At 36.1% G+C, this 14,556-nt stretch overlaps 1 protein-coding gene across 1 annotated transcript in view; it reads left to right on the top strand.

Moving 5' to 3' along the window:
• The first annotated feature begins 3,909 nt into the window (after positions 1–3,909).
• Positions 3,910–14,556, top strand: part of LOC122806529 (indoleamine 2,3-dioxygenase 2-like) — a 314,514-nt gene continuing 303,867 nt past the window's right edge. The window contains exon 1 of the mRNA XM_044077031.1: positions 3,910–4,114. Within this exon, the coding sequence (XP_043932966.1) occupies positions 4,016–4,114 (99 nt within the window). The 5' untranslated portion in view covers positions 3,910–4,015. The remainder of the gene's footprint in view (positions 4,115–14,556) is intronic.

Here is a 14,556-nt window from a genome sequence, read left to right as displayed (position 1 = left end):
TAAAATCAACCAAGGCTAGCTTCAAAAGAAAACTTGCCAAGGACTCCAAAGATAACCACAAGGCATTTTTTAGCTATGTCAAGAATCTAAGTGGCAATTCTCAGATCTGCTCTGAGTTATTGCAGAATGGCACAAAATACACTGAACCAACCGATATCGCCAACATCCTGGCAGACAGGTTCAGTGCAAACTTCACCCCCCTCTCACCCCCAAAAGGGCCCATAACCATACCAGAAGAATGTAGTGCCCTGGAAATCACATGCACTCAGGTTAAAACAGCCCTCTCCAAAGCCAAAAACACAGCATCAATGGTCCCGGAAGGTTCCCAGGCTGTGTCCTACATGAGCTCAAAGATGAACTAACCCCTCACCTAAACACACTGTTCAAACTCAGCCTCTCCACAGGCTACGTGCCTATAGAGTGGCACACAGCAATGGTGATTTCACTCCACAAAGGTGAAGCCACAACAGACCCTGGAAACTATCGCCCTATAAGCCTGACTAGCTTGGTCTGCAAGGCTATGGAGCGCACCCTCATGGATCTCATTAACAGAGACATTAGGAACCTCCAAACACTGGACCCTACCCAGTTCAGCTTTGTTAAGGGCAGATCATGCCTCCTAAACCTGGTGGACTTTTTTGAGACAATTACCAAGGCTATAGACGAGGGAAAGGTAGTCCACACAGCCTACCCAGACCTCGCAAAGGCCTTCGACACCATTCAACATTCAGGTATTATAGACAAGCTCACCAGCATGAACATAAACCCTTACATTACGAGATGGGTTGCCAACTGGCTCACGGACAGAACCCACATGGTAAGAGTTGCAGGAGCTAGGTCTGACTCTAAACCAGTTACAAGTGGCATTCCCCAGGGCTCAGTCCTAGGACCCCTCCTGCTCGGCATATACCTCTCAGAGGCACAGGCAAGCACAGGAGGACTATGGCTGACTAAGTTCACAGACGACTGCAAACTAGGGGCTATAATTGACTATCCGGCTGACACAGACATCCTCCAAAAGGGTTTCACTGAGACAGATACCTGGTGTCAAAACCATGGCCTCAAGCTAAATGCCAAAAAGTGCATAGTCATCCCCTTTGGAAAAAACATAGTACCCACAAATTACCACATAGGTGGTAACCCCCTCAATATGGAAGACATAATAAGGGATCTGGGGACCCAAGTAGATAGTAACCACTCCTTTGACAATCACATTGCCAAAGTGGTTAGAAAATCTTTCTATGTGGCCCACCTAATCACAAAAGGGTTTGCATCCAGATCAAAGGAGGTCATTGTGCCTCTCTACGCATCACTCATCAGACCCATCATAGAGTAAACCTCCCCATTTGGGGTGTACCTTACAAAACACCTGCAACAGCTGGAAAGACTACAGAAGTACCTCACCAAGAGGATCACTGACCTCAAACAGATGCCCTATGCAGCTCAACTGAAGAAACTTCAGCTGTACTCGGTTGCATACCCCCTACTCAGAGGTGATCTCTGCCTGACATACAAGGCCATGTCCAACCCAGAACTGATGGACATGCTCCACCTAAAGAAAACCATATCCCCTCGAGGCACACGATATAGGGATCTAAACCTCACCACAACAATAAATAGGACGTGCTGGAGGGATAGATTCCTGTCCCAGAGACTTCCCATGCTCTGGAACAGAATTCCAATCTACATTAGGCAGAGCTCCTCACTAACCCTCTTCAAGAGAAACCTTGACGAGTGGATGGGAAACAGAAAGTATACCTAGGGGATCACTTCAATGGCTCTGCTGGACAGAGGTACAGGGAACTAATCAAAGGGGGCGGCAAAAGCTAACACTTTCCAGCTAGGCTTATAAATGCCTTTGGGCAGATAGCCTAGTACCTACCTATGTACCTGTGAACCTAAGAGCCTAGTTATTTTTTTAAGTCTGATAGTGGAACAAAGACGTCTCTGTTTTGGAAATAAAAGCACAAAGGCTTTTTTAACTACTTAATTTTTTAAGACTGTAACAAATGTTATATTTTCTCCAAGGTGCAAGGATTGTGGTATGAGAAAAATAATGGCTATTGGAAATAAGCAATGTCTACCACAAAAATAACTTTATGTTAGTTTTCTAGGTAGTATCTCTTCAGTTAAGGCACTACTTAGAAGAAATTTTGTACTGAACCACTGTATACAGTTCAGTGAATTAAGTTTTCTTGAACTGGAAGGAACCATCTCAAAGGCTACTTATCATAAATTAACTCTTGTTTTGTGTTATATTTAGGAGTAAAAATGAAAATAAGAACTTAAAACATAATAGAGTAAAAAAGGGACAATAAAGTATCACAAACAGCTCAACAGAATTCCACGCTCCTCTGTTGTGCCCTATTTAGGGTACTGTATGTTCCAGGCACAGATTTGACATTTGGATTCCCATAGCAGTACATACTGCAGCATAGTAAAGGATGTCACCTCTGACCTCCTGAGATGCTGTCTTTCAATAAAAGGTTAAATCATGGACCCCGTAACCTTCCAAGCTTATGTTAAAAAGCCAATGTTACTAAAGAGTAGGGATTTTTATATCAAGTCTCTAATGACCATGGCATTCTCCCCTAAAGACATACACAAGTCTGCCATGTGACTGTGTGGTGAGATCCTGCATATGCCATGGAAAGGCAACTGAACTCCACTGCAGCTACATGTGTGGACATGTTTGTGCTCTGTAGAACTACCATTGTAAGTTGCATTTCTGAAGAGGAACCCATATGTGGCCCCCTTGTGTATGTCTCAGGCACACATAGAGAAACACACACACCCACACACACACACACACACACACACACACACACACACACACTGACTTTCCAAAACAGATTACTTCTCCTTCTTTCTCACTGTGTCCAATGTTCCAGGTCTACAGTAATTTTACAGCAATTCCAATAAATTCCACTTGTGTTTAACATCTATCGTGTGCAAGACAGCAATGGTGATTTGTACAACAGTAACATTCAGCACTTACTATGGCAAGTATGCTCATGACTTATGGAATAAATGCTTTGAAATGTATTCCATTATATGCTATGTTAAACAATTTGAAACATTTAAGATTATAAGCAGACAATGAGGAAATAAAATTATGATGGATGGTTACATTACATCACCTTCTACTATACAAGCAAAAAGGACTAGTTTTCACATTGTGGTTTTTCAACTTTAATTGCATCTTGTCTTCAGAGGACAGCATGTGCCTGAGAAGAAGTGGCCCCTTAGCTCAACATGCCTTTTCTGCTGAAAAGTTTGAAAAAAAAGTAGGGTCCCCCCACCCCAGGCTTTTTTGAGGAATATTGCAAGACTTTGTACTTAAATAGACTTTGATGAAATGGACTCCAATCTTGGATGGAAGGACAATTTAATTTTTGCATTGTTGCCTAAACAATTTTATATATGCTTACAGTGTATTATTAAATTAAGAGATCTTCAGTTTAATTGTAGTGTAATTTAAGTGTAATACAGTTTAAATAACTTATTTAGTATTTCTTATCTTAGAATAACCTGTTACTTACCACCTGTCTGTTTTCAGGGGTTACCTGGAAACTTATGTAGTTTGTACGGACTCAAATGCATATAAGAAAAGACAACAACAAAAGTGAAAGGTTGGTCTTTAGCATGTAACTTTGTTTGCAACAGCTGACATTTTATTCCACATTATCAGATTATATAAACTATTTGAATATTAGTGAGTGTATAGACTAAGTTAAGATTCATGATTTGGGCATTGACATTTTCTATTAGTCTTAGCTAACAAACTTTCTGTTAGTGTTTTATGACCTTGAACCATGTTATACAATGGACCTAATGTTTACCTTTTAAACGCTTCAGTCTTGCTAATAAGCTTCAAAGCATTGCTCAGTGAGGCAGCTAAAAATTAACCTGACATACATTTGTATCAGCACTAGCCTTGCACTTTCTCTGACAGCTGAACCAACCAGCACACTTTTTCCAGCAGTGCTAGGTGACCGGCTTCACAGCAAAAGGTATGGAATCCAGGTTTGATGCCCAGAATGCAACAGTAGTTTTCAATCTAGAAATGTTTCATGTGTCTGAAGACCATGGATTTCTTCTTCCCAATCCACTGGTAAGATGATGTTATGTACTTTTCATTAAATTTAAGTGAATTTATTTACATTATTTTTAGCTAACTGGACCTACATTCCATTTTTCCGGCTTAACTCATTCACTCCAATGAAGCTCAAGAAATTTGCACTGCAACTTCCACTGGGTGGAGCCTAAGCCTTTTCACAGAATCAAATGATGTCCTCACATTTCAAACAAATGTTCATATCTCTGGGACCACAGGGATTAATCATCATGTTACTAGTTCTGTATTTAAGCCTAGATTCTATTCAGATTGCTCCACCAGAAATCTGGTTTACTTTGCTTCATGTAATAAATGTATCAGTTTCTATGCGGGAAAAACTAGTAGAACTTTGAGAGAGCATTTACTTGAATACTTGGGCTATATTAGACATAGATATCCCACAAGTGCCTTATTCAAACACGTTCATGATAATGTTGATCATTCCTTTAGTTTCTTAGTTTTGCATCATTTTAATGGTAATGATAGAGGAGGTAATTTGAATAATAGTGTAGTGAAAACAGAGACTAAATGGATAGTGCTTTTGCAAGCACATAAGTGCCCTACGTTAAATGCGTATGTTACCTTAAAGCCTTTGCTTACGGAAAGTAAATTGCCTCATTGAATAATTGATTGCATTATATATATCGGGTGTGTTTTTTTTAAATTTTGTCTGAAGAAGCGCTAATGTTCTATTTTTTTATTAAAAACTTGTTGATTTTAATGCTGTGTTTGCTCCAATATCATTTGTTTTTCTTGCTTGGATCGATTTTGGACACTGAGGCTTTATTGCTTCTGATACTACATTTACTGTTATTGACCACAGGGATTATGAAATAAGTATAAATGGCAAACTCTTCAGCACAAACTATTTTTACAGTGGTAATATTCTTTAGGTTCTAGGTCTTAAACTGAATTTTAAAAGTCACAGTAAACACAGTAACTATTACATTTGTAATATTTTGCAAACAACTTACAATATCTCAGCAACCACTCTGTTACACACATACTGTCAGCATCATTTTATTCATCTAAGAACTTTCATATGAGGTTAAGGAGATCTGTCTGTGTTACTTGGTTGTTGAGATATTTAGAAAAATGTGAAAATTATACATATATAAATTGTTGTTGTTGTGTCTTTTGGCTTTCCCCGGTTAGGGGTCACCACAGCAGAAGTCCGATCCACTAATGATTGGCAGTAGATTTTTACATGCCGAATTGCCAGCCCTGACGCACAACCTTCAACAAAGGTATGCCCATTCACATATGTCTCCACACAGAAGGCGCTCTAGCTGAGAATCGAACAGGACAACGTTTTACTGTGAGGCAACAATGCTACCGCAGCACTATAAATTAATATCATAAAAACAAACATTAAGATCTATTTACATGCACTAAACAGAGGTAATATATTAATGCAGTCGAGTTTGTCATTGCGTAATCTTTAAGATGAAATATTTTAAAACCTTGTACATAGCATGGTTTTAGAATTATTGATGCAAACTGGAAACAAGCAATATTTGACGCCTAGAGGTGTCAGTAGGGATTAACTGCAGATGCACCTGGAGGAGTCACTAGGATGTAATGAGTTAGGGGAATCTATTTTCAATCTTGAAAAAGCCCCAGCCTTTTCCCCCTTCTTGTTTTGAATGTAGTATACTTCATTCCAAAAAGTTATTAAGATCTTATAAGTATTGTCTTATTTTAATGACCAGGTTGTTGAACCACAGATATAACAATAGGGTATAATGCGAATAAATGTACAACAAAGAAAGAATGCACAAATGAAACTTTCACTGGTATTTACTTGATTGCTACACTAACCATTTCACAAGGACTTCCAATGATGTAGGATGCATTACAAGCACAACAGCCAACCAAAGGATGTGTTACAAACACAACAGTCACAAAAAGTATAGTACTAAATTAGGGTTTCACAAGAAGGGTAAGAAAAGAAAGTGGCAAAACATGTCTAAACAGTTCTAAAATTAGCACCATTTATTTATGTCAAAAATAAAAGAAAAGCAATTACAGTGGCTGAGGCAAGGGGATGCAGTCTTCAGTTTGATTTGAAACTCTTCCCTCAATGACTTATAACATCAGAACATCAATCAGAACAAAATCATCATCAACACCTTTTTTCAAACCTTTCCTACTTGAGGTTGGTATGTTGTGTCAACTGCTGCAAACTGTCTCAATTCAGTGCTACTCTCCTACCTTCCTCGACAGTCATGCCTGATTGCCTCAAATTTTCTGTCACATAAAACAATACATCTCTTCGCTGGACATCCTTATTTCCTCTTGCCTTCTACCTGTCTGTCCCAAATTATATTTTCTCAATCATTTTCTGCTTTCCTGCACATTTGCCTGAACCACGGTATTCTGTTTTTGTTGTCCTTCTTTGCAATTGAAGCTACTTTGTCATCTCTCCTACAGTGCGCATCCTACCACCCAACTCTGACACCTCTATCACCTCTCTATCACCTCTACCTTTCTCAGTTGCTACACCATTACTGCACAGGTTTTTGTACCATGCAGAAGTATTGATAGCACCACTGTTTTCTACACCATACTTTTCAGCTTCTTTGTCATACTTGTTATTCACTACCCCTGACATACTGTTATACCTCTGATTCTAGCTTTGGCCTCCTCATTCAGACCTCCCTTCTCCTCAAACACCCCCTCCAGGCACTTCAGGTGGTTAACCTCTTCCACCATTTCTCTTCTACAGTTTTCAGGTTCTTCTGATTCTCCCATTTGCTGTCATGACAACTGTTTTAACAGTACACTGGTCCATCCCCTATGCTTTCAGTTTTGCATTGAAGTTACGTATCAGTTCCTGTTCAGAATCTGCTTGTAGTGTCACATCATACTCATACAGCAGCTTTGTTTATCTGTCACAGCCAACCTGTTTTTTAGTGTAGTCCAGCACAAGTATAAACACCAGTGGGATTCAAGATGAAACATGATACATACACACTCCCACTTTGAACTCCTTTGTGAGTCTGAGCACTGCTGATTCTTGTGTCAGACTGGATCCTTGTGCAATGCTTGCTCTAATTCTACCCATGTTTCTGGGACTTTGGACTATTGCAGGACTGCCCAAATCAGCTTCTTTGAGATATAGTCATATGCTTTTTCCAAGTCTGGGAATGCCAATTTGGACTCTTTCCTTGTGTCCAACTTTTTCTCACTATCTGTTTTACTGCAAACATCCGGCCATTTGTGCTGCATCCTGATGTGAATCTAAAATGCACACCCCCCATCTTAATTTCTACTACTCTGCTTATTCATATATCACTCTGTCCAGCACAGGAGTTTGATGTTTCTGCACTGCCCACAGCTGTGAATGCCTTCTTTGTTCTTTGCACTATAATGCTTATTCTCCAGTAATTTGGGATACACCTTTCCCTCCATGTTGCTTTGAGTACCCTCAAGAAGTATTTCTTCCCTAGCAAACCCAACATCTTGGTCATATCTGCTATGACTTCATCTGAACCTTCTGCTTTCCTGGACTTAATTTTCCTTATTGCTGTTCTATCTTCTTCGATGATGGGTTCTTCTTCCTCTGCGCATGGGGTAGTATAGTTAGAACAAAAAAATACTTCAAAGACACAATTCGTCAAGATGATGCCAGTATAGTTGGTCAGGTCTGTGCACTGCTCTGGTCTGTTGTAGTACACTATTCTGTTGTAGTAGTACAATATTATGTTGTAGTAGAACACTATTCTGTTGTAGTAGTACATTATTCTGCTGTAGTAGTACACTATTCTGTTGTAGTAGAACACTATTCTGTTGTAGTAGTACACTATTCTGCTGTAGTAGAACACTATTCTGTTGTAGTAGTACACTATTCTGCTGTAGTAATACTCTATTCTATTGTAGTAGAACACTATTCTGCTGTAGTAGTACACTATTCTGCTGTAGTAGAACACTATTCTGTTGTAGTAGTACACTATTCTATTGTAGTTGAACACTCTTCTGTTGTAGTAGTACACTATTCTGCTGTAGTAGTACTCTATTCTGTTTTAACTTCAGGCTGTTTAAAAGTGACAACTGGAGTTACCTGGTACAGATAATGTGGTCTAAAGATCATTGTTATTAGCTACTGACGTTTAGATGATGATAACGTGTTCTATTTATGCTGCTTAATGTCTTTCTGCAGTTTGGGATCTTGCTCTGAGACTGACATTTTCCATACAAGGTAGTTTGTAGCAGCATTTGTAAATATAACAGACAGGTTTTGGACATTATTTATTGGTTTTGAATGAAAAACTACATCTATCTTTGGACTTTCGTCAACATATATACACTGAAGGGGTAGAAGTTAATCATGTGTCATCTCCCTAATGCTTAGTGAAACACAATGACTAGGCATTTTCCACTGGGAGTCTCTTTCTATAACCTAAGACCATCAAGGAACATTACAAGGCATTTCTGGTAATTTTGGAAGTATTACATCAGTTCTAACTTGGGAATACATATCTACTGTTATAGTGTGAACAGTATACGTATGATTTATCTCTGGCCTTGGACTATTGCTCTACATGCTATAAGATAAATGGTAAGTACACCATTTCTAATAGTAGAAGAGGCCTAATAACAGAGTTCCATTTTGGCATGGCTGATATCTGGTTGTACAATGTCAGAGACAATTTGCATCTAATCTTTGGTCCACCATTACAGTACAACTGTTTTAAGTATTTGAAATGCAAACATGTTTAGCTATTTGATGAATTCTAAAAATGCTGGGACCTAATCATTTAAAATGAAGCATCACTTTTACTGCAAAAGGACATTGACTTGCAACACATTAAGTTGTTGTGGCCCTACTTGTGTTATTTTTTACTTGAAAATCTATCATTATTTTTTGTGACTTTAAGCTATAATGTCTGAAATGGGCTCTCTGGGCCCTATGCTAGAAACAAAAGTTATAAGCACAGCATTTCCTTTTTGTTTTGGGTCTCAGTATTGAATACCTACTATTTTATTGTTGGTGGTTAAGCGGTCAGGCATCTTTTATGTATTTTTTTTATTTACATTTGGTTACCACGGTAGAGCACTGATCACAGTATGACCAATTACATTAAAAATAGTAGCAACAAAAATGTAACAAATAAAGGCAGAGTCTCCAAGGACACAGAGGAATAGAGAAAGAGAAATGTCAGCTAACACTGAGCAAAGAGAAAGAAAAGATATGTATTTATTTGCAGGAAACAGATACACAGAGGTAGTTAAAAGAGTAGTGTTGTAAATGAGGTGGCACATGAGGGAATTAACTTAGTATAGAGTAGTGTTTATTAAGTGATATGTCCTGAAATCTGGCATTTCTATTTGTATTGCTGAAACAGATGCTGTTTGAGTTGGGACCAGAATGGAGTCTAGTTAGCAAGCTTTGTGAGATAGTAAGGCAGGGATTGCCATAGTTTTGGAGCAAGTACAGAGAAACATGAGTCAGATCTATGTAGTTAAGTAGGTGTGCTTTAGAGAGCACAGCTTACTGTACCTTGACTGCTGAAGTTGCAGCTTGGGTGTTAGTAGTACGACCCATTGCAAATGGAAAAGGGGTATCTTGGTACAGGAATTTAAAGAGTGGGGAGATCAGAAGTGAGTTGGATCTGGCTTGTCTAAAGTAAGGCAGTGGTGCTCAAGGCAAAGGGAATTGTGGGTTTAGTGCCATATTTTATTCCATAAGGTTTGTAGGGTCTATGTGTTTTTGTTAGAGGAGGTGGGAAACAAAGTTAAGTCATATCCAAATTGTGTGAGAACACTTTTCCCAATGACTGCCCTAACTGGGGATGACAGAAGATGAGATTTTCTGATCTCAGAAAAGTAGGTAGTTGATTTTAGATCTAAGGTTTTGAATATTCTCCTGAAAGTTAAAAGACCGGTCAAGCCAGATGCCTAGGTATCTGAATGATGGGGTGTTGCAATAAATTTGTTGTTCTGGTAAAAAAACCCGACAAAGATGGGAACTTTGGAAAGTCTTTTCTGAGTACCAAACAGCATAGCATTGGGATTTGGGGGGGGGGTGTTAAAAAGCTTTTTAGAAGTGAGCCAGTGGTTTAGTTCTAGAAGATCAGTTTGTAGCTAGATTTGGAATACTTGTTTTGCTGTGTTGGAGCTGTAGATAAACATGCCATGGACATATAAGAGGAATTGTAACAGGGATAGGTTAAGGGGTAACATTTACAAAAAATTGAAAAAGAAAGAGTACTGGGGCAAGTACTGATCACTTTGGTACACCTGAGTGGGTGTAGACAGTATGTAACAGGAGACAAAATCCCTTTGATATACTTTAATGAGTGTAGACAGTGAGTAACAAAGAGGACCAAGCCTTCATAGCAAATTATCTGTTAGTCAGGTAGTCTTTGAAGGACTGTGTAACTTCAGTGTTGATGAGCTAGTGAGCAGTCCACCATGTCAAAAGCTCAGGTCAGGCCAATGAAAATGGAAAAACTATTTAATTGAAACACTGTTTTTGTAGAACTCCTTTTGTAATAATAGGACTTTGAACATGGTAAAAAATAAACAAGCTTCAATAGCAGGTCTTCACAAATGCAATTCTTGTGTTGTTCCCTGTTCCCTACTGTTTTCTCCAAGTGAGAAACAAAGCAAACAATATACATTTCCTCATAACATTTACAAGAGGACTACCAAATTTCTGTTCAAATGGAAGGGGAGAGCACTGTTCTACTAAAATATGATAATTATTTCAACATCAAACTCTGGAAAGAGCACACCACAGGGCAGTAGGTCCATTCAAAAGTACTCAGTTTTACTTTCCAATAACTTAGCAAATTTAATTGGTACTGCTTTAGAAAGAGAGCTAAGTCAGTTAAGCTGTTTGATTTGCAATTTTCAGAATGATATTAACTCCATGAAGAGCATGTTATACAGTCAAAAATCATAGTTCTAAGAGACTGATAAAATAATAACCACATTAGAGGACTGTTAATACTGCAATGTTCAGCAAGGTAAATCAATGAAGGGTGATTTGTTAACTCTTAGGGACAGATCAAAATGGAACAATTTCACAATACGAGGCCTAGGGAAGGAATTTCAACCTAACAAAAAATGGAGGAGGCCATTCAAGAACTTTTTAGAGGTTGCTGGTCCTGCTAAAGCTTTTTTTACTTATGTGATCAGAAGTGTTTATAGAGCTCTATACCACTCCTGGACATCCACTGAGTATAGTATTTTGGTAAGATGCTCAAGTCAGCTGATATATTTCGTGTTTTATTAGAAGACAACAAGTAAGGATTAATTCATTAGAAAGGCTTTAGTATCAAAGCAACTGTTAACTTGCTTAAATGGTAATAGCATTCAACTCTCGTTTTCTTGGCATTTTGTATATATATATATATATATATATATATATATATATATATATATATATATATATTATAGGGTGCATAATAAATTACAACTTTCCCAATTACATAAAAAGTTGTTCTGATTTAATTCTAGTTTGGGTTATATATGACCGTTTATTTTTAGGCCAAAATGTTATTTTTAAATATATTTTCTGTTTTAATTAATTACAGGCAGAAAAAGTAATCAGCAGTCTATAGAAAGAATAATCATACATAGTAACTGACCCAGCACACTTCATATTGGCTAAAGAAAAAAAGGAAATATATAAAGAAAGAAAGAAAGAAAGAAAGAAAGAAAGAAAAAGAAAAGTCTTAATATTAGAAATCATCATTCTTTTCAAAGCTATAGCACTGTCTAAACAAGAAACAGAATTTCTCTAATGGAAAATCTTACTGAAATGGCAGACACTTATACAATACATCTGAAACTAGCATTTTGATTACAGTGCTCACTAATAAAATATTTTTATGAACATCTACAGAGCAATGCTTCTTAGCACATAACATCCATAATGAATAATTCCAATTTATCTTTCTAGATATTTTTGAACTAATTCACAGGTTATTTGCCATGAAAAATGTATCCTATGATAAGAACACCAAACATTGTACCCTGTACATTTTTAACCACAGTCATGCTAAGAATGCTTCTTTCCAAACCATTTTTTCTGGATATAAAGAAAGTCATAATACATTTTTCTGTCAAATAATATAACTTCTAAAATAATATTTTTACTGTAGAATCACCACAATCTTAAATAATCTGTTAGTGCTGCAGAAACAGATAGTTCATAACCCCATTCATATCCCCAGTCTGAAAATGTATTAATTGAGATATTATGAGACATTATTATAATTAGAAACATATAAATAATTCTGATAATTTTTACTGGAATAAGGAGAAAGATTTACTCCATAACACTATGAAAAATAATAGAATACTTTCTTACATCTCTTAATCATAGAAGTGAGGTAAAAATTATAAACCATATTCTTTAATTCAATTTATCTGAGATGAACACCATATTTTCTTAAAAAAAAGAAACTCTATTAATTTCAGACATAAGTAGTTTTTTTAAAGTGGCTTTAATTTGAGGTGGTAGTTAGAGTATGGGAAACAATACCATGGAAACATAATCCATTGTTTATAGGATTCATACTTTCTTATAAGAAACTGCATAGTATACATGCACATTTTTTGTGATAGCTCTGAGTCCAGTTGATCCAACTATGTAATTGCCATATTTTATTAATGACGTGACTGTATAAATCACTGCTATTTATATTCTATTGTTCATAATTTGTTAGAAATTAGAAAAGCAAGATAGGTTTGGAATTTTTGCATTATAACCAAAGTCAGTTTAAGAAAGAATACAAATCTCCCTGGGGAATCTAGGCAAATCTCCACAATGAAAGAATTTGGTCCAACTTTTTAATTTTGGAAAATAATCTTTTGTGAGAGAAATTATCATGTTGTTAAGGAAAGGAAGTACTGAGGGTAGATTTTTATATTGAAAAGATTAATCCTGCAAAGGAAATGCTTACTTTATTCCAATAATTTCCATTTTTTTCCATTTTATCACAAGTAACTCTTATTTGTCCTTTTACCAAATATTGTGATGTACTTAAAATGATTTGAAATTTAACTTTATTAATAAATGGAACTGAACAACTTCCATTTTAAGGAAATTCAATAAATACTAGTTTAGAGTTAATATAAAAGTATGTTATAACAGTAGAGTAGCTAATTTTATGAAAAAGACATATGAAATAAAGAGGAGGAAACATCCATTAAAGTCAAGATTAAATTGTCAGCACATGCAAACAATTTGTATGAATCATAATTATTTGGTTAATCAATGGGTTACTGTCAATAGTGAGCAAGACAGGGTTAGTAGCTAACAGAAAAAGAGTAGGAGAGAAAAGGCAGGCTTGAAGTATCCTAGAGTATTAATAATAGATTCCAGAGACTATTGAATTAATATGGTTGGAATATATAGTTTGAAAAACTAAATCATTAATTCAGTTATATAAACTGAAGGGAATATTTAATTTTTTAAGATAAAAAATAGGTACCTTCTATTTATTGAGATGAAGTTGTTTTGGGGCATTTAGAGATAAAAAGCTACATCATCAATTGAGCTAGTACTGTGTTTATTTGTAAAATATAGTTAACTAGTTAATAACGTCTTTGGAACTGAAATTTGTAGAAAATTTGTAAAACTCCATAATCAAAGGACTTGAGCCAAAAGTTTTTTTTTAAATCTGGAAATGACAATATAATTTCTTAAATCAGCTGCTCTGTAACCAAAAATTCAAAATCTTCTAAAGAGGATATATGTATATGTATATATATATATATATATATATATATATATATATATATATTGCTTAGCAAATTCAAATCTTTCTTTTATATGACTGTGGGAGAAGCAAATACTGTAGTAAAGTAGTAAATAAATTAGGCCATTCCAATATGTGGTACACTATTAAACTAAATAACCAAATAAAACCACACAAAGCGCACAACCCCTTTCACTCTTTGTGTTGTTTTATTTGGTTATTTGGTTTAATAAAACAATTATTTCATTCCCTTGTGCTCTTTCTATGGTATTATTTACTGTAATAAAGTAGGCTGAAAATAATGAATAAAAATTTCAGTAATGCAAAATACACCATCCAAAGATTAGATTTGCTAGATATAGTTTAATCTGTTATTAAGATTAAATAGAGATTAAAAAAGAGGTACGTGTCTCAGCATTGTAAAATTTCTCTTTGAAATGCTGTCATTTCTCTCCATTTCTTTAAATAACATCATCCATTGCAGATATACTTCTCTCCCCTTTTTCAGAATACTTTGTGTACTTTGCACAAATTAATATATCTAATTCTACCAACTGATAAGTCAAGTTGAGAAACCCCTCTCTTTTCTTTGCCCTTTCTCTTAAGGACAACTAAAATATTACACCTACAATGCACATTTTAAAGAGTCCCATTGCATAGCTATATTTGATTCTTGATTAGTATTTTCCCAGCAGTGTATAGTTTCTTTACTTTCCTGTTGAT

Source organism: Protopterus annectens, chromosome 7.part0 (genome assembly GCF_019279795.1).
Source record: "Protopterus annectens isolate FY-2018-M chromosome 7.part0, PAN1.0, whole genome shotgun sequence".
NCBI lineage: Eukaryota > Metazoa > Chordata > Ceratodontiformes > Protopteridae > Protopterus > Protopterus annectens.
Note: the sequence above shows the minus strand (reverse complement) of the source record. Positions and strands in the feature narration are given on the sequence as shown.